Here is a 26,120-nt window from a genome sequence, read left to right as displayed (position 1 = left end):
AGCCAAATCTTGAAAAGAAGCGTTGGTAAAGCAGCAAATAAGCAGAAGAGTTAAGCTGAAAAATTTATATATAACAAGTCTCAATCCATAAGTCAGGCATCACTAAATATCTCAGACAGTTGCAAGAGTGAGCAATTTTGCAAATGAATTTTGTTCTCTTTTGAATGAAATTCTCTTGAATTTGAAAGGCCACTTCTTCCTTGTATACTAAAAATACAAAGCATAGTACAGGATATGAACAATAAACAATCCACTTAGAATGAGAACATTTACAGATTCTTACAAGTCTCTCAAGATTCCACGAAATACATAAAATGTCATGATTGACTTTTGGCAAGTCAGTCACCAAAAAGCACAATAATTTGAAAATGACTAAAAAGGTAAAATGATAAATACAAATGCAGAAGACTTTTCTACTTACTTTTTAAATATAAATGAGATGGAAAATGATCCAACTGATCAGGTACAGAAGATTTTGAGGATGGATTCAAAAGATTTTCTTTGCTCTTCAAAAAGAAATCTACTGTGTCCAGCTGACGATTTTCTATCCCAGCCTGAAACAGGAGAAAATTGGGAAAAGTTACAATAGGAAAAAATTAAGGATATAGATTTTTTTTTTCAACTTTATAACTTAACGTACTGAGACTGCAAGAGACACAAGGCGCTCTACCCTGCAGCAGTACCCCGGTTCTGGTGAGGATTCTGACAATGACTAATCATGCAATCTGCCCAAGTCTCCAACTTTGCTGAACATCAGTTTCTGCTTTGGTAGAAACAGGAGGTTAGATTAGAAAACACTTCCAGCTCTACCGTCTGTAATTCTAATTCCATTCAAAGCCAGGTTCTTGGGGACTATTATTACAGTTAATTTACAGTCCATTTGAATTAAAATGTTAAAGCATTTTATGATATAAACTTTATGATATAAAGTTTACTGAAAAAGCAGGCTAAAGACAGACTCCCAAGGCGCCTGGATGGCTCAGTTGGTTGAGGGTTCAACTCTTGATTTCAGCTCAGGCCATGATCCCAGGGTGATGGGATCAAGCCCCATGTTGGGCCCTGCCCTGAGCATGGAGCCTGCTTAAGATTCTCTCTCTCTCTCTCTCTCTCTCTCTCTCTCTCTCTCTCTCTCTCCCTCCCTCCCTCCCTCCCTCCCTCTCTCCCTTTGTCCCTCTCCTCTGCTCATGCTCTCTTTATAAAAATAAAAAGATTTTTTTACTAAAAAAATAAAAACAGACTCCCATTTCTGATAAGGCATATTAAGGAAGCTTTCCATACAGTACACTTAAAAATCACAGATTAAAACACACACACACACACACACACACACACACACACACACACACACACACACACATTTAAATGCTCAGTTGAACTGCAAACAAAAAAATTTTCCCGGGATAACAATGAGGGGAAAGACAAATCCAGAAAACTGAATGCTCTAAAACCAACTGCTGTCTGAAAGATTCTGCAAATTTCTTTTTCTTTTTTTTCTCGCTAGTGTGCTTTTTCTTTTTTTCTTTTTCAATGTTTATTTATTTTTGAGAAAGAGAGAGAGCATATGCACAGCAGAGGCAGAGAAAGAATGGGAGACACAGAATCTGAAGCAGGCTGTAGGCTCTGAGCTGTCAGCACAGAGCCCAACGTGGGGCTTGAACTCACACACTGAGATCATGACCTGAGCCAAAGTCAGACACTTAACCAACTAAGCCACCCAGGCACCCCAATTCTGCAAATTTCTAACAGCCTAAAGCAGGGATTGGATAACTAAGACCCACCAACCAAATCTAGCCCTTGCCAGTTTTTGTAACTAAAGTTTTATGGGAACATAGCCACACCCATTCACCCATTCATTTACATATTGTCAATGGCTACAAATGGCACCTCTCAGTAGTTGCAATAGAATCCTACCAGCAAACCCTAAAATACTTGCTATCTGGCTCTCTGCAGAAAGTTTGCCACTCTTACCCTAAAGCACTGTGCTTAAGAATGACCCAGAGTAAATTGCTAAACCCGACCCGCAGAGTTTCTGATTCATTAAGTCTGGGGTAGGGCTTGAAAATTTGCACTTCAATAAATCCCTAGGTGATGGTGATGCTGTTAGTGTGGAGACTAGCTTTGAAGTTCTGGGTGTAACAGACCAGGCAGGTTGAGTGAAAGGTATTGGTAGAAGTTACACATCCAGGAAAAGAGGATAAACCTAGGGCTCATGACACTCTCCAAAAGTGGATGGACTAGAAAAACAAGTGCCTCCAAAGAAAGACCATAAAAAACTGTCTTCGGTCTGGGTGGTGGGAGGGAAAACTGAATTGTGTATGATTAAATAAGAGAATATTCTTGTTCTTAGAAGATATACGCCAAAGAACTTAAAAAGTTACAAAGTTAGTAACTTTTAAATAGTTTGGCAAAAATAAAAAGTACACAACCAGTCAAGACATATGTGGCAAAATGTTAACAGCTGGTGAATGATGAAGGGTAAATGGATGCTCATTTTACTATTTTTTTCAATTTTTCTGTAAATTTGAAAATTCTCTAAAGAGCATATTTTAAAACAATGACCAAATAGTAATTCTAGAAATAAAAAAATAAAAATTGAAATTAGATACTCGAAGGATGTGTTTAGAACAGATTAGACACAGCTGAAAAGAAAATTGGTGAGCTGGAAGATATAAAGAAATTATCCACAATGTAATAAACACTCATAAAGGTAAAAGAGAAATTGAGGAAAGTATGCAAATTATAATTACTTTTGATTGAACTACCACTATGATGTCACAGGATGTGGGGGTAAAATGCACATTCAATGTTCAAGTACATGGAACAGTTATGCAAACTGAGTACTTACTAGGCTAGAAAGGAAGTCTCAACAAATTTTAAAGAATTGGTATCAGATAGACCAGTATTTTTCCAATTAAAGACTATGATTCATTAGTGAGACATAAAATCGGTCAAACTGCAGAACACTAAAAACAAAAAGATCATAAAAGTAGCCTGAAGGGAGAAAAATAAACTATCCTCAAAGAAACTGATTTTTCAATGACAATGGAATCCAGAATATAGGAGAAAGTGATCAGGAATGTTCTGAAGGAAAACTGCCTACCTAGAATTCCACACCTTCCCAAAATGACAGCAAAACAGATGTTATTAGTTAGATAAAAATGGAGAATTCAGCACCAGTCAGATCCTCACTAAAAGAGATTCTTAATGATACACTCCAGGCAGAGTGAAGGCCTAAAATGGGAGAAGAAATGAAGAGCAAAGAAAATATATCATATCTGTGCAAAAAGAGAACTTTGAAGGGCACCTGGTTGGTGCAGTCAGTTAAGCGTCTGACTTCGGCTCAGGACATGATCTCACAGTTTTTGAGTTCGAGCCCCTTGTTGGGCTCTGTGCGGACAGCTCAGAGCCTGGAGCCTGCTTCAGATTCTGTGTCTCCCTCTTTCTCTGTTCCTTCCCCACTCATGCTCGTTCTCTCTCTCTCTCTCTCTCAAAAATAAACAAACATTAAAAAAAAATTTTTTTAAAGAAATGAACCTAAATACATAATAATGATGTCTACTTTGGTTTAAAAAAATAAAAACAATAGTAACTTAAGTAGGGAGAAAAAGTAAATAAAATTAAAGCATTCAATGGACCTGTATTATCAAGAAGGGTAAAGTTACTAACTTTAGTTTTGATCATGTAAGTATGTACATTTCCTAGAATATCCTCTAAAAGAACATAAACTTAATATTTCATATCCAAACTACTAGAGGTCACAGGAGCTTCTACAGTGCTAGCGATGTTCTATCTTTTGCACTTGGTGGTGGTTACAAGACTTTTTGCTTTGTAATTATTTGTTAAACTGTATGTGTATTCTGTATACTTTTTTATACATGTTATATTTCACAATAAAAGTAAAATTGATTAATGTAGTTTACAGTAAATGAAAGGGGATGACTCATATGATTATATCAAGAGATTCAGAACAAGTATTCAATAAAATTTCAATACCCATTCATGATTTAAAAAACAAAACAACACCTGGGGTGCCTGGGTGGCTTAGTCAGTTAAACATCAAACTCTTGGTTTCAGCTCAGGTCATGATCTCATGGTTTGGTGGATTTCAGCCCTGTGTCCAGCTCTACACTATCAGTGCAAAGATTCTCTGTCTCCCTCTCTCACTGCACCCCCCAACTCACGCTGTCTCAGTCTCTCTCAAAATAAACAAACAAAAAAAAAACTCATAGGAAAAAAAGAAAAGTCAATCTTATAAAGGTTTTCTTGATATACATGAGTGTGCACAGACTCATGTATATCAATATGGATAGATATTACAGGTATTCTTTTTAAAATCAGGAATAAATAAGGATGCCCACTGTTACTTCTGAGAGATACTATGCTAGAGGTCCCAGCAACAAAATAAGGAAAAAAAGTTAGAAGAATAAGGATTTGAAGAGAAGAAACAAAACTGTATTATTCTGATGTTATTGTAGCTAAGTATATAAAAAGTTCAATAAAATCTAACAAATAAATTATTAGGATAAGAAAACTTAGCAAATTCACTGGATACAAAACTCAGTTATCTACCAGTTAAGAAATGAGAAGATATGAACAGACATTTTTCCAAAGAAGACATACAGATGGCTAACAGACACATGAAAAGATGCTCAACATCACTCATCAGGGAAATACAAATCAAACCCACAATGAGATACCACCTCACACCTGTCAGAATGGCTAACATTAACAACACAGGAAACAACATCTGTTGTTGTTGGCAAGGATGTGGAGAAAGGGGAACCTTCTTACACTGTAGGTGGGAATGCAAACTGGTGCAGCCACTCTGGAGAATAGTATGGAGGTTCCTCAAAAAGTTAAAAATAGAACTACCCTACAACCCAGCAATTACACTATTTACCCAAAGGATACAAAAATACAGATTTGAAAGGGCACATGCACCCCACTGTTTATAGCAGCATCATCAACAATAGCCAAACTACGGAAAGAGCCCAAATGTCCACTAATTGATGAGTGGATAAAGAAGATGTGGTGCATACACACACACACACACACACACACACACACACACAATGGAGTATTACTCAGCAATCAAAAAGAATGAAATCTTGCCATTTGCAACTATGTGGATGGAGCTATAATGTATTATGCTAAGCAAAATAAGTCAGAGAAAGACAATACCAAGATTTCACTCTTATGTGGAACTTAAGAAACAAAATACATGAACATACAGGAAGGGGGAGGGAAGAGGAGAGAGGGAAACAAACCACAAGAGACTCTAACAATAGAACACAAACTAAGGGTTGATGGAGGGAGGTGAGTGGGAATGGGTTAAATGGGTGATGGGTATTAAGGAGGGCACTTGCTGGGATGTGCACTGGGTGTTATACCTAAGTGATGAATCACTAAATTCTACACCAGAAACCAACTTTACCATATATGTTAACATATAAATAAAAAGATTTAAATAAAAACTTGAAAAAAACCACTATATTAATGAAAATTATGGAAATCTCTGCACTCTCACCTATTTCCTGTAAGTCATGGAAATTGGAAACGTATTGATTTTCTCCAAGTAACATAAAAGGTACAGAAATAAAGAAAAATTAACATATAAAAGCTCAATGTATTTCTTTATACTGGTAACAAAATATAACAAAAATATACCATTTACAATATCAATATATAAAAGTTTTTAAATACATGTAAAGATATACTACATTTATTTTTATTTTTATTTTTTTTAATTTTTTTTTTCAACGTTTTTATTTATTTTTGGGACAGAGAGAGACAGAGCATGAACGGGCGAGGGGCAGAGAGAGAGGGAGACACAGAATTGGAAACAGGCTCCAGACTCTGAGCCATCAGCCCAGAGCCTGACGCGGGGCTCGAACTCACGGAACGTGAGATCGTGACCTGGCTGAAGTCGGACGCTTAACCGACTGCGCCACCCAGGCGCCCCGATATACTACATTTAAACATATAGTATTTACATATGTATACACATATATTTAAATATAAATACATCCAAACCAAAAATAAAGCTAACAAAAGATGTCAAGCTCTTAATGGAAAAATTGCACAAATGATAATGTTTCATTGAAAGACATTAATGAAGACATGAAAAAATGGGAAAAGAGACTATGTTTATGGATAGGAATATTAAATATCCTAAAGATGTCAATTCTTCCCAACTTGATATACAGATTTAACCTAATTCTCATAAAAATCTTAACAGTTTTTCATGAAACTTGACAAGCTGATCCTAACAGAGATGGAAGAGGGTTAAGGGAGAAAGAATAATGAATACATCCTGAAAAATAATAAAGTGAGGGATTTACAATTAAGACTGGGTAGAAATGGCCCCGGATAGGCAAAGACCAATGTAACAAAATAGACCCCAGAAACAAACTCATGCATATATGGAGACCTGACACACAGAGATTTTGGGTAGTGGTAAAAGGAAGGAGTTTAGAAAAAAAAACGGTTCTGAGACAAATGGTTATCAATACACAGGGGGTAGAAATAGGTCCCCACCTCACACCATGAATAAATCAAGTTCCAAATGATCAAGGACTTAAATGTGAAAATCATAATTTTAACCCTTAGGAAAAAATACAAAAACATCTTTATGACTTCAGGATAGGAGAAGGCACAAATTACATGCAAAAAAGACTGATTAATAAAACTACACTAAAATTTAGAACTACATTAAAGACCCCACACAGAACATAAAAAGTCAAGCTACACATTAGAATATATTCACCCCACTTAGAAAAAAAGATTAGTATCTAGAATATATCCAACATACAAACTACAAATCAGTAAGAAAAAGACAAACGCCCCAAGAGACAATAGGCAAAAGACTTGAACAGTCACTTTACAAAAGAAATCCAAATGTCATACATTTATCAACCTGAATCATCAGGGAAATGCAAATTAAAACCCATTGTAATACCAGGTTGGCAAAATTTGAAAAATCTAGAAATGCCAAGGGTTGGAAAAGACATACAACGAGAACTAACATACATTGCTGGTGAGAACATAAACTGATGAACCAACTTTGGAAAACTAGAGTGTTTGCTTAGTAAAGTTAAAGATGCACATGTCCCACGACCCAGCATTTCTACTACCACCACGGAGAAACTCTTGCACACGCGCTACAGCAAATGTGTACTGCTTATAGTGACTTGTCCATAATAGCAAACAACTGGAAAAAACCTAAAGGTGGATAAGTAAAGATGTATTGATACAATGGGATCCTATATGGGAGTGAAACTGAATAAATTACAGTTATACAAATTAACACTGGATGAATCACAAAATATTATGTTTATGTTTAGTGTTAGAAAACAGTCCCAAGGGGCGCCTGGGTGGCGCAGTCGGTTAAGCGTCCGACTTCAGCCAGGTCACCATCTCGCGGTCCGGGAGTTCAAGCCCCGCGTCAGGCTCTGGGCTGATGGCTCAGAGCCTGGAGCCTGTTTCCGATTCTGTGTCTCCCTCTCTCTCTGCCCCTCCCCCGTTCATGCTCTGTCTCTCTCTGTCCCAAAAATAAATAAACGTTGAAAAAAAAAATTAAAAAAAAAAACAGTCCCAAAAGAATATATACCATGGTACCACTATATGCAAAATTCAACAATAGCCATAACTAAATAGCATTATTTGAAGATATATTTATGTGGAGTAAGATAAAGAAAAGCAAGGGCATGGTTAAAATTTTCAGAATGGTAGTTAACTCTGACACTGAGTGAGGTAAGAGAATAGGATGGAGAGGGGCACACATTCAAGAATGTTAATCCAGTTCTTGCTGGGATGGTGGATACAAGATATTTGCTTTATTATTGTTGTTGTTATCACTAAAATCATATATATTTACTCATTTGTATATGGAGTGAGACTAAGGCCAAAACAATGCTCCATTTACCATGCAATCCTTTATTATATGTTTCTAGGAATTTATCCATTTCTTCCAGAGTGCCCAATTTGTTGGCCTATGATTTTTCATAATATTCTCTTACAACTGTCTGTATTTCTGTGGTGTTAGTTGTGATCTCTTACATACCATGCAATCCTAATTAAAGTCACACATAGGCATGAACACTATATAAGGACAGAGGCTCAGCAGTCATGCTGCCTAGGTTCAAATCCTGGCTAACTATCACCATTCATGTAATATTGGAAAACACTATTCACATATATCTGAATTAGATTTCCTAACCTGTGTTCCCTCATGAATAAAATGGGATTAATAACAGTATTTACCTTCAGGGTTGATAAGAATGTTAATGAAATTACACATTATTAACATTAATATTTAAGAAAAATAACCACAAGGAAATAAGTATGATTACTTCTGGATAATGGATTTATAGGTGACAAATTTTCTTTTTTTCCCTATAACTCAAATTTTCTCAATGATATTTTGTAGTGTATAAAAATAAGTTCTTCAACAAATGGTACTGGAAGAAATGAGTATCCACATACAAAAGAATGAAACTGAATCCCTTGCTAATACAAAAATTAATCACAATGCATCACAGACCTAAACGTAAGAGCTGAAACGATAAAACTCTTATAAAACCCCATTGCCTCAGTTTAGGCAATGATTTCTTAGATATGAACCAAAAGCACTAGAGATTAAAAAAAGTAAATTGACTATCAAAATTAAAAACCTTTGTATTTCAAAGGACATCATCGAGAAGGTAAAAAGAAAACCCACAGAATGGGAGAAAATATTTGAAAGTCATCAGATTCTGGTACCCAGAAAATATAAAGAAATTTTAGAACTCAACGACAGAAAAAAATTTTAAAATGGACAAAGCTTTAAATAGACATTTCTCCAAAGACATATACAAATGGACAATGAGCAAATGAAAACATGTTCAACATCATTACTCATTGGGAAAATGCAAATCAAAACCACAACGAGGGGTCCCTGGCTGGCTCAGTAGGTAGAGCATGTGACTCTCAATTTTGGGGTCATGGATTCAAGCCCCACAGTGAGCACAGAGATTACTTAAAAACAAAACAAAACAAAACAAAACACAATGACTTAATTTTGACTTTACAACTACTAGGATGGTTATAATAAAAGGTGGACAATAACAAGTGTTGGTGAGGATGTGGAGCTCTTAGAACCCTCGTCACACACTGCTGGTGGGAATGTAAAATAGTGCAACTGCTGTGAAAAACAATTCTGCGGTTCAAAAAGTTAAATGACCCAGTAATTCCACTGCTAGGTGTATATCCAAGAGAAACGAAAACATATGACACACAACTTGTACACCACTGTTCACAGGATTACTTACAATAGCTAAAAAGTGGAAACAACCCAATGTCCATCAACTGATGAATGGATAAACAAAATGTGGTACATCCATATAATGGAATATTATTCAGCCATACAAAAAAAGAAGTACTGATATATGCTACAACATCGATGACCCTTGAAAATATGCTATGTGAAAGAAGCCAGTCATAAAAGGTTACATATTTTATATTTCCATGTATAGGAAATGTCCAGAATAGGCAAATCCAGAGACAGAAGGTGTATCAGTGTTTGGGACTTAGCAGCCATGAGAACTGGTAAAGGACTGCTAATGGATACAGAGTTTCTTTTTGAAGTAATGAAAATGTTTGGAATTACATAACAGTGATAGTTGTACAACCCTGAATACACTAAAAATCAGTGGACTGTACTCCTTAGATGGGTGAATTTTATGGTATGTGTGTTATACTTTAATAAAGCTGTCATTAAAAATACAAACTCACATACAACATTATTAACTTTTGGGGTCTGTGTGATCTACAGAAAAGTACCTTGACTTTGATTCTAGCTCCAGTTCTTGTTAGTATTGCTATGGGCCACTCACTCAACCATTCTGAGCCTAAGGTTTTTCATCTGTAAAATGAAATGAATAAAAACTATCCAGGGGCACCCGGGTGGCTCAGTTTAGTCCCAGACTCTGATTTCGGTTCAGGTCATGATCTCTCAGTTCATGAGTTCAAGTCCCACATTGGGCTCCATGCTTACAGCGCAGAGCCTGCTTAGGATTCTCTCCCCTCCTCCTCTGGTGTCTCTCTCTCTCTCTCTCTCTCTCAAAATAAATAATAAACTTACAAAAAAAAAAAAAAGACTATCCAAATCATCTCATGTTATTTTAAGACAAAACTAGATAATGCATATAAAAAAGCGTGAACTACAAAATGCTATACAAATTTTTCAGGTTATGTTGCTTCCATAGTTTGATTAGAAGAGTAGGGACCATAAGGTAGAAATAAAAGGTCACTTTTGTTTGTGATTTCCATAGCTTGCTTTTACTTCATTTAGTCTTACCATCTTATTGTTGCCTCCATTTTTTGCAACTTTTTTTTAGTTTTTACTATAATTTTTTATCTTTTAAGACCAAAAAGGGTAAGCAGAATTAGTGTATTGAAATAACCAGAACTAAGCAAATAGTTGGGTAAAGACTATAGCTCTTTTTGCTGCTAGGTTAAATGAATTCTCCCAAATCTTCAGTCAAGTAAGAGTCTATGACAGAAAATAATCAAGCAAAGTCATGTAGACATTTAACATTGTTACCTCCAGTGCATGGATGGGGATTGAACATCTCCCCCAACCATTGAGATGGCAAAGAGAGTCCACAGTACTGGCACTTCCATGGATCATTAGTCTATTTAAAAACTCCTCCTGAGTCAATCCAAACAAAATCAGAGAGAGTCCATTTTCTGCAGGAAAAATAAAAGTTACCTTAAATAAATTAAGGTATTTATTACCTTATTATGGTATTACCTAATTACCTTATTACCTAATTAAGGTATTTATTACCTTATTATATATTACCTCTAATTATGCAATACTTCAGTGCTATAATTACAAATATATGTATTTGGCACCAGGTACTACTATGACCATGATTAATCCAACACGATTTTTTAATGTTTTTAAAAGAGTTTTATTTTTTCAACAATGGACCACAGGGCAAATTCTCGTAAGAACAACACATCCTATGAAATAATACTAAATCTCACTTTTCTCCTTTACATTATCCACACAATAAATGCCTGGAATTTTTAACTATTTACAGAGATGTCATATATCCGATTCACTAAGGTAAAACCAATAGCACGCTCTTGACACACAGAAATATAGGATTTCCAAATCTGGGGTATTAAAAAAAAAAACACACATAGTTCAATTGCATCACTCAATAGCTTTGTAGGAGGTTATGGCATAACTGCTGACTGAGAAATACCAAACGGGTAGTGAGACAAGTACAAGAAAAAACTAACAAGAACACAGCCCATCTAAGAGAACCAAAATTCAGCCTCAACCCATAAATTACTACGGAGGAATGCAGGGCTAGTGTTGCCAGATCTAATAATTTTTCAATAACAGCTAGAAATCCTCTAACTTTACATGTTTATAATACAGTCTTCTTTAAAAGCCTAGACAGTGCAAGCCCAATAGACTGAATCTGTGGTGCACATATATATGGCCCAGAAGCAGCCACTTTACTACTGTTGCTTGCACAGACAAGTCAAGAGGAGACTCCCTGGGATAAAACCAACCTTTACTACTCTGACACTTCTCTGACTTTAGCGTCAGAGCATTGAGCTGAGCAAAAATAACCTTAATTAAAAATCAAATAGATGAGACAACAGTACCAAGAGTAACACCAAGTTTCCCCATGAAACACTACCACTTAGAGGACAGTGTAGGCACTAACATCACCTGAGCAGAAGTAAAATATGTTAAGAAAGCACACCTCTCAGGGCACCTGGGTGGCTCAGTCGGTTGAGCGTCCAACTTCGGCTCAGTTCATAATCTCGTAGTTCATGGGTTCAAGCTCCGCATCGGACTCTGCTGACAGCTCAGAGCCTGGAGCCTGCTTCAGATTCTGTGTTTCCCACTCTCTCTGCCCCTCCCCCGCTCATGCTCACTCGCTCTCTCTCAAAAACAAATAAACATTAAAAAATTTTTTAAAAAAAGCAAGCACACCTCTTAGCAATGGGTTTCAACCTAACACGAGTTATTCTCACCTGTCAAAACAAGGCAGAGTTGCTGGTCTCCACAACTGTCTATAGGAATACACTTTTGGCCAAGGGAAAAGCACTGCAGGCCCTGGGTCTCCAAATCCCAAAGGACAATGGTGCAGCCCGTCCTTTCCACTGCCCAAGTAAACAGTGCACTGAATCCTGTCACAGACATACATTTAAGCTCAATAGGTTCCTCTTGTTCATGAATGTGCATTGTTTTCCATGATCTTCCTGGATCCCTGGTCTTGGCATGATCTTTCTGTGGAAAATTATACTGGTTGTGCATTATGTCTGGTGGAATGAAGGCCCAGCCTGGCATACTGGTACTGGGGTTACCAGATTCAGGAGACTCCAAATGCAAAATATTCTGGAACCACGGAGCACAATAGGAAACCTCCAGGTTGGAACTCTTTATTGTTTCATTCAATGATGATAGCTGGGCTTTCCAAGACCTGGAAGACAGGGTAGAACTCACACCTGTTACAGTGAAAGGCACTACATAAAACACTGTATCATGAAGAAGATGCATTAAAAAAAAAGTGTTTACTTCTGTAAAGCCCTTTAGTAAAAAGGTAGAGTATGACAAAAAAAAAAAAAAAAAAAAGGAATAAAGTAAACCCAAGAGGGAAGTTTCTGTACCTATCAACTTGAAAGGAAAACTTGGTCAGTTTCATGTTGTAGTCAGAATTAACAGGATCATCTTCATCTATCCCCTTAGGGCCTTCAACAGGCATGTCTTCTTGAGTTCTTTCACATAGTAGGTGTCCTGGGTGTTGCCTACATTTTAAAATGATAGCCATGGTCAACAATGATGATTGAATCCAAATCTGTGTTACTACTGTTAAATATTGAGGGGAAGGGGGTGTCACATAGAAGGAACAGTATAGACAGGTTTTTTGAACAGGACTCCTTCTCTCCATTGTTTATAGCAGAATGATAAAGTCAGCCCTAAGAAGCTGACCCATTTGTAACCATGTGTGGTAATGGAAGTTAACTAGATTTATTGTGGTGCTCACTTCACAACATATACATATATTGAATCATTATGTTGTACACCTGAAACTAATACAATGTTGCGTGCCAATTATATCTCAATCAAGAAAAAAGAATTGGACATTTATAGGCAGTTAGCTTTATAAAGAAATAAGAACACTTACTATGATAATGCAGATGTTGTGATTAAAACTTTAAAATATTTTGTTTATTTATTTTTGAGAGAGAGAGAGAAAGAGAGAGACAGAGCGCGAGGGGGGAGGGGCAGAGGGAGAAGGAGACACAGAATCTGAAGCAGGCTCCAGGCTCTGAGCTGTCAGCACAGAGCCCAACATGGGGCTTGAGCCCAGAAGCCGTGAAGACATTTAACTGACTGAGTCACCCAAGTGCCCATAAAACTTTATATAAACTAAGCCTTTCAAAAACCCTATGAGGTAAACATACCCCCATTTTATAGATATGGAAACAAAGGCCCAGAGAAACAGTGGAGCTGTAACCAGGTCAATGTGACCATAAAGCCCAGGCTTTTAACCGTTCACAATACTGTCACCACAAAGTAAGATTTAGGCTGAGATCAGGGGAATGCATACCAACTAGAAAGACAAAATGTAAGTGCAGGTGTAGGTGGAAGAGTATTTGCAGAAAGAGGGTTTTTCTTTTTGTTTTGAGAAACAAAAAAAAGGCAAAGGTAGCTAAAGCATAGTGAATGAGAAGCAAGGTGGCCTGAGATGAGACTGGAGAGGTTGGCAGGAGACAGATGGTGCAAGACTCTATGGGCTACTAAGGATTTTTAGTTTTATCTTGTGGGGTAGGGAAGCTAAGTAAGGGTTTTAAATAAGAAAAGCAGTATGATCAGATATAGAAGAGTAGCTGGGGGAGAAAGAGTGGCACTTAAACCTTGAGCACTTACACTGCTATTAACCCTTTCAGCAATTTGAAGATAATATGTTAACATCAAGGATTGATTTTTAAAAAGCTAGAAAAGGCAGGGGACAGGGAGAAAAGATGATGCATGGAGAAGGCAGTTTCCCATCCCCCCAAATGAAAGGTGGATACCTTGTCCCCAGGTGTTAATATCTGGCTGTTTCTCTGAGAAGATATGCATTTTAACACATCACTCTGGCTACTTTACAGAGCATGAAGTTGATGGGGTAAGAGCAGACATGGGGAGACCAATTACAAACCATTACCTTACCTTAGTTCAGGTAAGTGATGACAGTGACATGGGTGAGAATGATAACAGAGGAGTTTAGAGTAGTAGACAGATTCAAGAAACACTTAGGAGGTAGAATGATTAGGATCTGGTGACTAATTAGATATGCATCTAATGCTTAAAAGAGTTTGGAGGGGCACCTGGGTGGTTCAGTTGATTAAGTGTCCGACTCTTGATTTCAGCTCAGGTCATGATCTAATGGTTCGTGGGTTAGAGCCCCACATCGGGCTCTATGCTAGCAGTGTGGAGCCTGCTTGAGATTCTCTCTCTCTCTCCCCTCACCCTCTCTCTTTTCCCCTCCTCATGTTCTCTCTCTCAAAAATGAAACTAAAAAAAAAAAAAAAAAAAAAAAAAAGAGGTTGGAGAAATAAAAAAGAAAGCAAATGGAAAATGGTCCCTGAGAAAGAAGGAAAAAAAATGGGATCTGGAGCACAGAGCACAGAGGCCTTCATGGAAGGAGGGGAATCTGTTTGGAAGATGAGGAGATGGGCACAGGAAAGTAGGTTTGTAACTTAATGTGAGAAACTGAGGGAGTTCTCATTAGATGGATTCTACTTCCACTATAGAGTAGGAGACAAAGTTACCTAAGAAGACTTGGGGATAAAGAGATGAGCAGAGGTTTGGGGAAAATGGAGGTTTAAAAACACTGTTATAAAAAAAGGGGCTCATGAAAAATCATTGTAAAATTTCCAGACAATACTGAGAGACCAGTTGAAGGCAGCAAATGTGAACTCACAGTGGTATCAATTTTCCTTTGTGGTTTTCTCACAAGTGCCTGGTTGCTTGGGGGCAGGGACAGAGAAGGCAGAGTGAAAAAGAAAAAAGAAAAAAAAAAAGATTTTGTCAGACCAAGTGCTACCACAGAGAGGAGCAAGAGTTCAGGGCACATACAAAAAAAAGTGATTGAAATATGAGTCACAGAATCTATGCTGAGAAGGGAAAGGAGTGGGAGGGAGTAAAGACAGGAGGAGGCTAGAGAGTGAAAAGTCAACGAACTGGAAATTCCAATGAGGTCAGAGGACAAGTAAAGTGGGGGTACTTGAGTAAGTGACACAGAAAATTTGGGAAGCTGTGGTCAGGGAGTGAGAAGTGCAGGTAGTGATTTGAGGGAGGAACGGTTTCACACAAAGACAAAGCCAGGGTAAGAGTATTGGAAGAAAAGTCACTGACAATGAACTGAAAGAACAGACCCCGAGTTTGGGTCCTCAACTTGCTTACAAACTCTACAGAAAACATGAAAAAATTAGAGAAATAATACAAGACTACATAACTAAGTGCTAAACTGTAGTTCAAAGCAAAAGTGTTACAGAAGTCCACAGAGGAGAAAAATTATAAAATGAATATAAAATTACAAGTCGAAGGGGTTTTAGTAAGTAAAGGCTTCATGAGAGAGGTAGATCTCAAAGGATAAAATGAAAAGGAGAAACCGACATTCTGTATCAGGGGGAAAGAAGAGCTAGAACTAGGAGTCAGGAAAGATAAAAACACTTTTAAACTTCAGAGCACAGGGGCGTCTGACTCTTGACATCAGCTCAGGTCATGACCTCACGGTTGTGAACTAGAGCCCCAAGACAGGCTCTGAGCTGACAGCATGGAGCTTGCTTGGGATTCTTTTTCTCCCTCTCTCTCTGCCCCTCCCCTACTCACACTCTTTCTCTCAAAATAAATAAATAAACTTTAAAGTAAAATAAAATAAAAAATAAACTTCAGAGCACACTTAGAAAATAAAATATGCAGAAAAACTGAGAGCTTTCCTCCTAAGGTCAGGAACAAAACAGCGATGTCCACACTTGCCTCTGTTATTCAACATAGTATCGGAAGTCTTAGCCTCAGCAATCAGACAACACAAAGAAATAAAAGGTATCCAAATCAGGCAGGAGGAGGTCAAACTTCCACTCTCTGCAGATGACATGATACTCTATACGGAAAATTCAAAACATTCTACCAAAAAACTGCTAGAACTGATCCATGAATTCGGCAAAGTGGCAGGATATAAAATCAATGCACAGAAATCGGTTGCATTCCTATATACCAATAATGAAGTGACAGAGAAATCAAGGAATTGATCCCATTTACAATTGCACCAAAACCATAAAATACCTAGGAATATATCTAAAGAGGTAAAAAATCTATACACTGAAAACTATAGAAAGTTTATGAAAGAAATTGAAGACACAAAAAAATGGAAAAAGATTCCATGCTCCTGGATAGGAAGAACAAATATTGTTAAAATGTCAATACTACCCAAAGCAATCTACACATTCAATGCAATACCTTTCAAAATAACACCAGCATTCTTCACAGAACTAGAACAAACAATCCTAAAATTTGCATGGAACCAGAAAAACCCTGAATAGTCAAAGCTCTTGAAAAAGAAAACCAAAGCAGGAGGCATCACAATCCTGGACTTCAAACTGTATTACAAAGCTGTAATCATCAAGACAGTATGGTACTGGCACAAAAACACTCAGATCAATGGAACAGAATAGAGAACCCAGAAACAGACCCACAAACGTATAGCCAACTAATCCTTGACAAAGCAGGAAAGAATATCCAATGGAATACAGTCTCTTCAGCAGTTGGTGCTGGGAAAACTGGATAGCGACATGTAGAAAAATGAACCTGGACCACTTTCTTACACCATACACAAAAATAAACTCAAAATGGATGAAAGACCTAAACCTAAGACAGGAAGCCATCAAAATCCTTGAGGAGAAAGCAGGCAAAAACCTCTTTGCCCTTGGCTGCAGCAATTTCTTACTCAACACATCTCCAGAGGCAAAGGACACAAAAGCAAAATGAACTATTGGGACCTCATCAAAATAAAAGGCTTCTAAACAGCAAAGGAAACAATCGGCAAAACTAAAAGGCAACCGACAGAATGGGAGAAGATATTTGCAAACGACATATCAGATAAACGGTTAGTATCCAAAATCTAAAAAGAACTTATCAAACTCAACACCCAAAAAACAAATCATCCAGTGAAGAAATGGGCAAAAGACATGAATAGACACTTCTCTAAAGAAGACATCCAGATGGCCAACTGACACAGGAAAAAATGCTCATCACTCATCATCAGGGAAATACAAATCAAAACCACAATGAGATACCACCTCACACCTGTCAGAATGTCTAACATTAACAACTCAGGCAACAACAGATGTTGACGAGGATGTGGAGAAAGAGGGTCTCTTTTGCACTGCTGGTGGGAATGCAAACTAGTGCAGCCACTCTGGAAAACACTATGCAGATTCCTTAAAAAATTAAAAATAGAACTACCCTACAACTCAGCAATTGCACTACTAGGTATTTATCCAAGGGATACGGGTATGCTGTTTCAAAGGGGCACATGCACCCCAATGTTTATAGCAGCACTATCAACAAGAGCTAAAGTATGGCAAGAGCCCAAATGTCCATCAATGGATGAATGGATAAAGAAGATGTGGTGTACACACACACACACACACACACAAATAGAGTATTACTTGGCAATCAAAAAGAATGGAATCCTGCAATCTGCAACTACGTGGATAGAACTAGAGGGTATTATGCTAAGTGAAATCAGTCAGTCAGAGAAAGACAAATATCGTATGACTTCACTCATATGAGGACTTTAAGATACAAAACAGATGAACATCAGGTAAGGGAAGCAAAAATAATATAAAAACAGGGAGGGGACAAAAACATAAGAGATTCTTAACTATGGAGAACAGAGGGTTACCGGAGAGGTTATGGAGGCAGGATGGGCTAAATGGGTAAGGGGAATTAAGGAATCCACTCCTGAAATCATCGTTGCACTATATGCTAACTAACTTGGATATAAATTTAAAAAAATAAAAATTAAAAAAAATATGCAGGGGTTTCTGGGTGGCTCAGTCAGTTAAGTGTCTGACTTGGGCTCAGATCATGATCTCACTGATCATGAGTTCGAGCTCTCTGCTGTCAGAGCAGAACCCACTTTGGATCCTCTGTCTCCTTTGCTCTCTGCCCCTCCTCTGCTTGCGAGTTCTCTTTCAAAAAATATAATAAAAATTAAAAAAAAAAATTTAGGGGTGCCTGGGTGGCTCAGTCGGTTAGGCGTCTGATTTCAGCTCAGGTCATGGTTTCACAACTTGTGTGAGTTCAAGCCCTGTATCGGGCTGTGTCCTGACAGCTCATAGCCTTGAGCCTGCTTCAGATTCTGTGTCTCCCTCTCTCCCTGCACCCCCCTCCCCACTTGTGCTCTCTCTCTCAAAAATAAATGTTAAGAAAAAGTAATAAAACATTTAATAAAAGTTAAAAAAACAAGAAAATACAGTCTATTCCAGAAATTATACTAATTAAAGAGCATTCATGTAATTAGTAAATAGAGATCATTCATTTAGATTGGTAAGCAAACACCAGCTCTCTTTGGGTGATGTAACAGTAGCTGAGTTCAAATGCAATTTGTTCAAACAATGTGCATGGTGCAGTCTTCAGAGTTCTCTTGAAGTGTTACCAAAACATCCACAGGGGGGCACCCGGGTGGCTCAGTCGGTTAAGCAACTGATTTTTCGCTCAGGTCTTTATCTCACAGTTGGTGGGACTGACTGAGCTGACAGTGCAGAGCCTGCTTAGGATTCTCTCTCTCCTCTCTCTCTGCCCTCCCCACTGTTGCTCTCTCTCTAAATAAATAAATCAACTTAAAACAAAAACAAAACAAAAAACATCCACAGGAATGTTCCCTATACTCAAGGATCAGAGTGGCTGAGTAGGCTTTCCCCCCTCTTCATCTATCAAATTATTTTCCAAGGTAGATTAGAACGTAATTCTACATACCAGGGTATGTTTTAGTCAGTAAAAATGGCCTACTGTAAACAGGCATATGATCTGAGAAAGTGCAAATCATCTTTGTTCAAAGATTTTTTTTCTTTTTTAAGGTCAAGGCCATTTATAACAAAAGAAAAAAAACACAGTAGGAAGAGTTTCAGTAGGTATGTGAAAATGAATTTATCCTTTCTTGTGATCCAAACGATAGGCAATAAAATCCATCAAAGTGCCTTCCCAATTACTCAAGGATTTGTTTATCTCATTCATATTAAGTTAGGACCAAAAATCCTAATGGTTTTGAATGGCCCTGAAGGCCACAAGTCATAAATACGGACTAGCCTACTTTTAGATAAGTTGCAATGTACAGGTTGGGACATTTACATATGCCTCTCACATCATACCTCTCTCAAACATTACAAAATCAGAAGCAACTTAAATATCTAAATCTAAAAGTAACACAAATAAGCCTTCAATTTTTACTAATATATTTAGACAGTAACTGGGGTGGGTCCTTCAAGGGAAACAGCTGAGGAAGTACTTAGCTGGAGAAAGCTACCTTAATATATATTATCAAAGTTCTTTAAGAGAAAAGTAATCCCCAAGGCTCCAGGAACCTAAGCCACATAAGAAGCAATTCTGAAACAGGGTAAATCCCATTTTTCTTCTACTTTAATGTAGGGCAAGGAATAAATAATGTGTAATAGTCAACTGTGCTATACTATACATTATGTACTTATTTTTAAAACAGTGCTTGATTACTTTGTAACTTACATAAGCTACATGTAAAACATATATAAATCAAAATCAAAATCTTGATATAAAGGAGGCCAATGATCATTTGCACAATTTTGCAGTAACAACCTATGTAGTTGCTAGAACATGAACTAGCTGAATAGAGAAATTAAACTGGTTTTTAAAAAAGCTAACAAGGGGCACCTGGGTGGCTCAGTCAGTTAAGTTTCCAACTCTTGATTTCCGCTCAGGTCATGATCTCACTCTCCTGAGATCAAGCCCTGAATCAGACTCCACCCTAAGCATGGAGCCTGCTTGAGATCCTCTGCCCCTCCCCCACTTGCTCTCTTAGGAAAAAAAAAAAAAAGCTAGCAAGTACATTTTTTAAATTAAACGTTTTTATTTTATTTTAAAGAGAGAAAGTGTGAGTGGGGGAGAGGGACAGAGGGAGAGAGAGAGAACCTCAAGCAGGCTCTAAGCTCAGCATGGATCCCACGACCCTAGGATAGTGATCCAAGTAGAAATCAAGAGTCCAATACTCAACTAAGTCACCCAGCTGCCCCCTAACAAGTACTTTTTAACCTCTTAAGGCTTTATTTACCTCAACTCAGAGATGGCAGTAATTTACATACCTGAAATACAAATTTAAGTTAAGAGCAATTGCAGAGTTGGAGGAGCTGATAATCACCACAACATCTAGGTCCTGAGACACTTTCAGCGAAGTAAACGAAGAAACCTTGGCTGGCTCCTGTTGCTGCTCATCACACATATCTTCTTGGTGAAGGGCTAAATCCACATGAGCTACATGTCTACCATCCACAGTGTCAAAAATGTCTTTGAGTTAGAGTTAAAGAAAATGCCAGTCTTAAGTATGCCCCAACACTTAAAATACAGGATGGGATGGAGCTTACAGACTTCATCGCTGCAACCTTATGAGTATAGTAACAAAAGGAAGAGTGGACACTTGAGGCAGCCCTCATCACAGTAACCAGCTGAATGTGAAGTTGGTGGCCCAATAAACAACCTGATACAGAGTTCATTCAGCAATGCTTGCTGAAAATCCACTCTGTAACAGGCTCTGATACACTGCTAATATTTCCCACTACTGTTCTACAACAGTGCTTTCCAAGAGAAATAGAATGTGAGCCATATTTGTCATTGCAAATTTTCTAGTAGCCCTATTAAATAAGTAAAAAGAAACCAGTGAAATTAATGTTAGTAATACATTTTATTTAGCCCAATATATCGGAAAACTTACCATCTCAACAGGTAATTTACATAAAAAATTGGGATATTTTACACCTTTTCATAGAAGTGTTCAAAATCTGGTATTTTACACTTACAGCAAACCACAGTTTAGACACTAAATTTCCATTGGAAATACCTGATCTGTATTTAAACTTCCTAAAATTCACATTTGAGAACTTAGATATACTTAAAAGTTCTCCAATAACTGAATCAAGTATCAGCTTTCAAACTTAAAATAATTAACTAAAATTAAGAATTCAGTTTCTCGGGGCGCCTGGGTGGCGCAGTCGGTTGAGTGTCCGACTTCAGCCAGGTCACGATCTCGCGGTCCGTGAGTTCGAGCCCCGCGTCAGGCTCTGGGCTGATGGCTCAGAGCCTGGAGCCTGTTTCCGACTCTGTGTCTCCCTCTCTCTCTGCCCCTCCCCCGTTCATGCTCTGTCTCTCTCTGTCCCAAAAATAAATAAACGTTGAAAAAAAATTAAAAAAAAAAAAGAATTCAGTTTCTCAATCACACTAGCCAATTTCAAGTGCACAACAGCCATATAAGCCTAGTGCCTAACATGCTGGACAGCACCATTCTATAACCTGGCAACAAAGATGAAGTTAATGCAACACTTTGACATTTTTTACAAAAGAAATTTTAATAAAGGCTATTTTATATCTAAAATAGACAAACCATCCCTTTAATTCAGAAATAAAAGTTCTAAAATCATATAAGGGGTCATTTTTCAAGTCTTCAAAACAATTTTGCTGATGATCTGATCTACAGATCTGCTGGAAACAAAAACTGTAATGTTTCCAAAACCAAATTAAAAGTAGTTAAGCAAACCATATGATTCACTAATATGATGGAATCATCATATAAGGAGATTATATTCATATATGAAAATGTATGCATCACATCATAAGCAGCCCTCTAAATCCTTTCTGGAACAAGCACATAGTTAACAAGCATATAGTTAAATAAGATATTTAATAAGCATGTTTTGGATAAATGGGTAATACAGAGCATATATAATTTAAAAAGAACACAAGTTGGAATATTATGACTATGGAAAAAAATGTATATACTAAAAAATATTTGAATGGAATAGAAAACAATATAGTTAAGTATTTTAAGTTCATAAAGATCTTTTTCCCTGAATTATACTGAAAATCTAACAATTCTACTTATATACCAGTCCCTAAAACTAAAAGCCTAAAAAAGGCTCATCCTTTAAGGCATTCTCCTCCCCTGCACATCCACATCTTTACTGCCAAGGATACAGATCCAGCCTAAACTACTCAAAACAAAGAGAATTCCTCTGCAGAGCTGCGTGTCAATAATCCTGTCCACTGCCTGTGCAGGCAAGGGTAATGTAAAACAGCTGCATACTCCAACCTCAGCATCTCTTTCAGGAAATATAAGGTGTACGATGATACATTTGTTGATGAGCAATAGTGAAGTGTTATCGTGAAATGACAGAATTCTCAAAGACAATATGGAAATACCTAGGAAACAAAAGCATAGTATTTCAAACTCACTGGTAACAATTTTACAGTTGGCAATTTTGATCTTGTAAACATATCATAAACAGATCAAATGAAGAAGAAATAGCACTTAGTCCGACTCTAGGCAGTTATTGCTCATACCCACCTAATCAAATGGTCACTGGTAGGTAGGTAAGGGGATGAATAAAGGTAGCCTACAATATCTCTGTTCCTTCTGTTTATGGTCCGAGTCTGATAGTACACAAGAAGATTAAAGAAAACAAAAACAAAAAAAACCCTACTTATCCTGGGAACCTCACAAGAACAATCACAGATTTTTTTTTTTTTTAACAAGATGGGGAGCACCTGTCTGGCTCAGCTACTAGAGCATGTGGCTCTTCCATTGTAAGTTCGAGCCCCACGTTGGGTGTAGAGATTACTTAAAAATAAAAAAATCTAAAAAAGAAAAAGAAGGAACCTTAAAATCAAGTGTGTCAAGTATGCTACTGCTTAAATATAAAGGCTGAATGCTTCATTTCTGCTCTCTGCAGCCTTCAGGATGAAATAAAGTAAACAGCTGGGTAACCAGTCTCGATCAGCACTATCCAATAGAAATATATCAGCCACAAATGCAAACTGCACAAGGAATTTTAAATTTTCTAGTTGCACCAAAAAAAAAAAATCAGGTGAAACTAATTTTTATATATTATTTACCCCATAATATCCAAAATAGCATTTCAACATGTAATGAATACAAAAAACTATGAATGAGATATTTTACTTTCTGATCCTAAGCCTGCAAAACCTGGAACGTATTTAACACTTAGAGGACATCTTAATTCACATTAACTACACTTCAAATGCTCAAAAGCCTCATGTGGGTAGTGGCTACTGCACTTAACAAGGCAAATCTCCCTCCCTGATTTCATCTCTATAAGAAGTTTTCCTGGAATATATAAGATTTCACAGTGATGTCACAGACTGACCACCTGTAAATACTTACTGATATTTTGATCTTCAATGAGCTTTTGCAATGTCTCCTCACTACAGCTATACAAAATGGTTGCATCGCATCTTCCATCTTTCAAATTAAATTCATAGATAAACAGTTCATAATTTTCACTAAGAGCAAGCAGTTTGGGCTTGTCTGTTGGTGAGCTGCTCTTATGAGACTCGTCCCATACAAAGCTAAGGAAAAAGCATAGATTATTATATTCTATTATCCACAGTAATATTTACCCACAATGGTGAGGGTAGAAGGGCAGAATGAGTAAAGAACAATTCTTTAATTCATGGAGTAGTAGCATTAGTCCTATACTGGCTTTAAAGGGAATGTAAATTGCTCTGGGACTTTGCCCCTCTTCTACCTGAGCCCCCTTCAGGCTAACAAAATACAAGTGACTGGTGAAAGGGGACATGGAGCAATAAATGATGAATTATCTTCCTAAATCCTGTCTGATGAAATGTTTAAAGGAACAGTCACAAGGATAAGTTTCAGCAACCAAACATGTATATTTTTTTTTTTTTTTAATTTTTTTTTTTTTTTCAACGTTTATTTATTTTCGGGACAGAGAGAGACAGAGCATGAACGGGGGAGGGGCAGAGAGAGAGGGAGACACAGAATCAGAAACAGGCTCCAGGCTCTGAGCCATCAGCCCAGAGCCTGACGCGGGGCTCGAACTCCCGGACTGCGAGATCGTGACCTGGCTGAAGTCGGACGCTTAACCGACTGCGCCACCCAGGCGCCCCCAAACATGTATATTTTTTATAAGAGGTGATGCTCAAACTTGACAAAGTAGGTTTTGCTAACTTAAATGTTTTCGATGACTTAAAAAGTGACTGTTAGTATTTATAGACTATGAAGACTCGAAGATGGTATATTATAGAATAGCCCTGACAAAGAGAACTTTCCATTCTGTTGGTCAGAACTATTCTATATATCTGCACTGTCCAATACAGTAGCTAACAGACACATGTGACTACTGAACAGTTGAAATGTGAATAGTGCAACTGAGGAAATATTTAAAATTCACTAAGTCACATGTAGCTAGTGGCTACCATGCTAGACAGCACAGTTACAGAAGTTTTACAGCAGTGTAATGATGGAAAGAGAATAACGAATAATGCGACAGCTTCAAACTAAATTAAAAAAATAAAAGGACCCAATTGTGAAAACAATGGAATGGCAGGAGGCTACCATGCTGATAAAGCTTTATCGTTCAAAAAAATCTTTTTTATATACAGAAGTAGTTAAATTTTATTTCTTAAAAAAAAAAATCAGATGATTTTTTTTATCCTTATTAAAGAAAAATATTGACACATTTTATATTTCTATCTTTATACCTGGACTGATGATTTCTCAGGAACACTCAATTCCTGACTGTTTACACTGAAAATATGGAAAACAATAGGAATGGTCAAATATAAAAAATATTAAGATATATTTAAAAGGAAGAATACAGTAACACCATTAACATCAGTAGCATATGGACTATACTGTCACATGAAAAGACAGGAAATGTTAAATAAAAATAACTATAGAATGTACAGTGATTTCAACATAAAAAAGGCCATATACACTTTGAGATAAGTAAGCCCTGAATACTATAGATTTATCCTTATTTTTTACCCTATGAAGTACTTGAATTAAAATTCAATTCAAATAAAAAATAAATCCCTCTTAATCCTTCTTCCTTCTAGTAATTTCATGCAGTTTACAAATGCCTTCATTTCATGTGTACATGCCTTATCTTCTGTTAAGTCTCAAACACCTAAAGAGTTCTGCTTTTCTCTCATTCCTTTCTTTAGGGGACTGTGACGATAGGTACTTAGCGCAGTTTAATAAACTAACTTCCGTTATGGAGAGATTGTTCTTCCTATCAGCTAGAAATCAGGAGTAAAAAATACAAATACCAAACCGAGTAAACCAGTTGCTTATTTAACAAACACATCTCTACTGTCAGGCACTGTTACAGAACCTGGAGATTCCAAGACAAGACACCTCTGGACTACATTAAGTTTTAAAGAGGAGATCGTTTCCAAAATGTTTTCTGTTATTAAAAAGAGCCCAGGAGTGCCTGGCTGGTTCAGTCAGAAAACATACGATTTTTGACCTTGGGTTGTGAGTTCCAGCCCTATGCTGAGTGTAGAGATCACGTAAATAAAACTTAAGGGGGGGCGCCTGGGTGGCGCAGTCGGTTAAGCGTCCGACTTCAGCCAGGTCACGATCTCCCGGTCCGGGAGTTCGAGCCCCGCGTCGGGCTCTGGGCTAATGGCTCAGAGCCTGGAGCCTGTTTCCGATTCTGTGTCTCCCTCTCTCTCTGCCCCTCCCCCGTTCATGCTCTGTCTCTCTCTGTACCAAAAATAAATAAACGTTGAAAAAAAAAATTAAAAAAAAAAAAACAAAACTTAAGGGTAAAAAAAAAAAAAAAAAAAGCCCAAAGACTCAGAGAACACTCTCAAACTTAATGACATAAACTCTAACTCCTGGCCGGAGAGTTACACAAGTGGAAAGTACAGGATTATAACTAGGTGTTTTGTTTTGTTTTTTTTTCGGTCTTCCCAAATCACGCAACCTTTGCTATTTTGTTCAACTTCTGGAGCACTGCTCCTATATAACAGTAAGCGTGTAATAAAT

At 37.4% G+C, this 26,120-nt stretch overlaps 1 protein-coding gene across 2 annotated transcripts in view; it reads right to left on the bottom strand.

Moving 5' to 3' along the window:
- The window catches only part of SPG11 (SPG11 vesicle trafficking associated, spatacsin), a 93,496-nt gene that overhangs the window by 66,607 nt on the left and 769 nt on the right, over positions 1 to 26,120 (bottom strand). For both annotated transcript variants that reach the window (XM_047075167.1, XM_047075166.1), the window contains exons 2-8: positions 23,487 to 23,671; positions 22,280 to 22,504; positions 20,398 to 20,599; positions 12,679 to 12,816; positions 12,043 to 12,491; positions 10,583 to 10,728; positions 422 to 554 (exon numbers count right to left, since the gene is read on the bottom strand). In XM_047075167.1, coding sequence (XP_046931123.1) covers positions 422 to 554; positions 10,583 to 10,728; positions 12,043 to 12,491; positions 12,679 to 12,816; positions 20,398 to 20,599; positions 22,280 to 22,504; positions 23,487 to 23,671 — 1,478 coding nt within the window. The remainder of the gene's footprint in view (positions 1 to 421; positions 555 to 10,582; positions 10,729 to 12,042; positions 12,492 to 12,678; positions 12,817 to 20,397; positions 20,600 to 22,279; positions 22,505 to 23,486; positions 23,672 to 26,120) is intronic.

This window comes from Lynx rufus, unplaced genomic scaffold (genome assembly GCF_022079265.1).
Source record: "Lynx rufus isolate CCGP_SWC_20201006 ecotype Redwood Valley unplaced genomic scaffold, mLynRuf1.p SCAF_13, whole genome shotgun sequence".
Taxonomy (NCBI): Eukaryota; Metazoa; Chordata; class Mammalia; order Carnivora; family Felidae; genus Lynx; species Lynx rufus.
The sequence above is the reverse complement of the archived record's forward strand: the minus strand, read 5'-3'. Positions and strand labels throughout refer to the sequence as shown.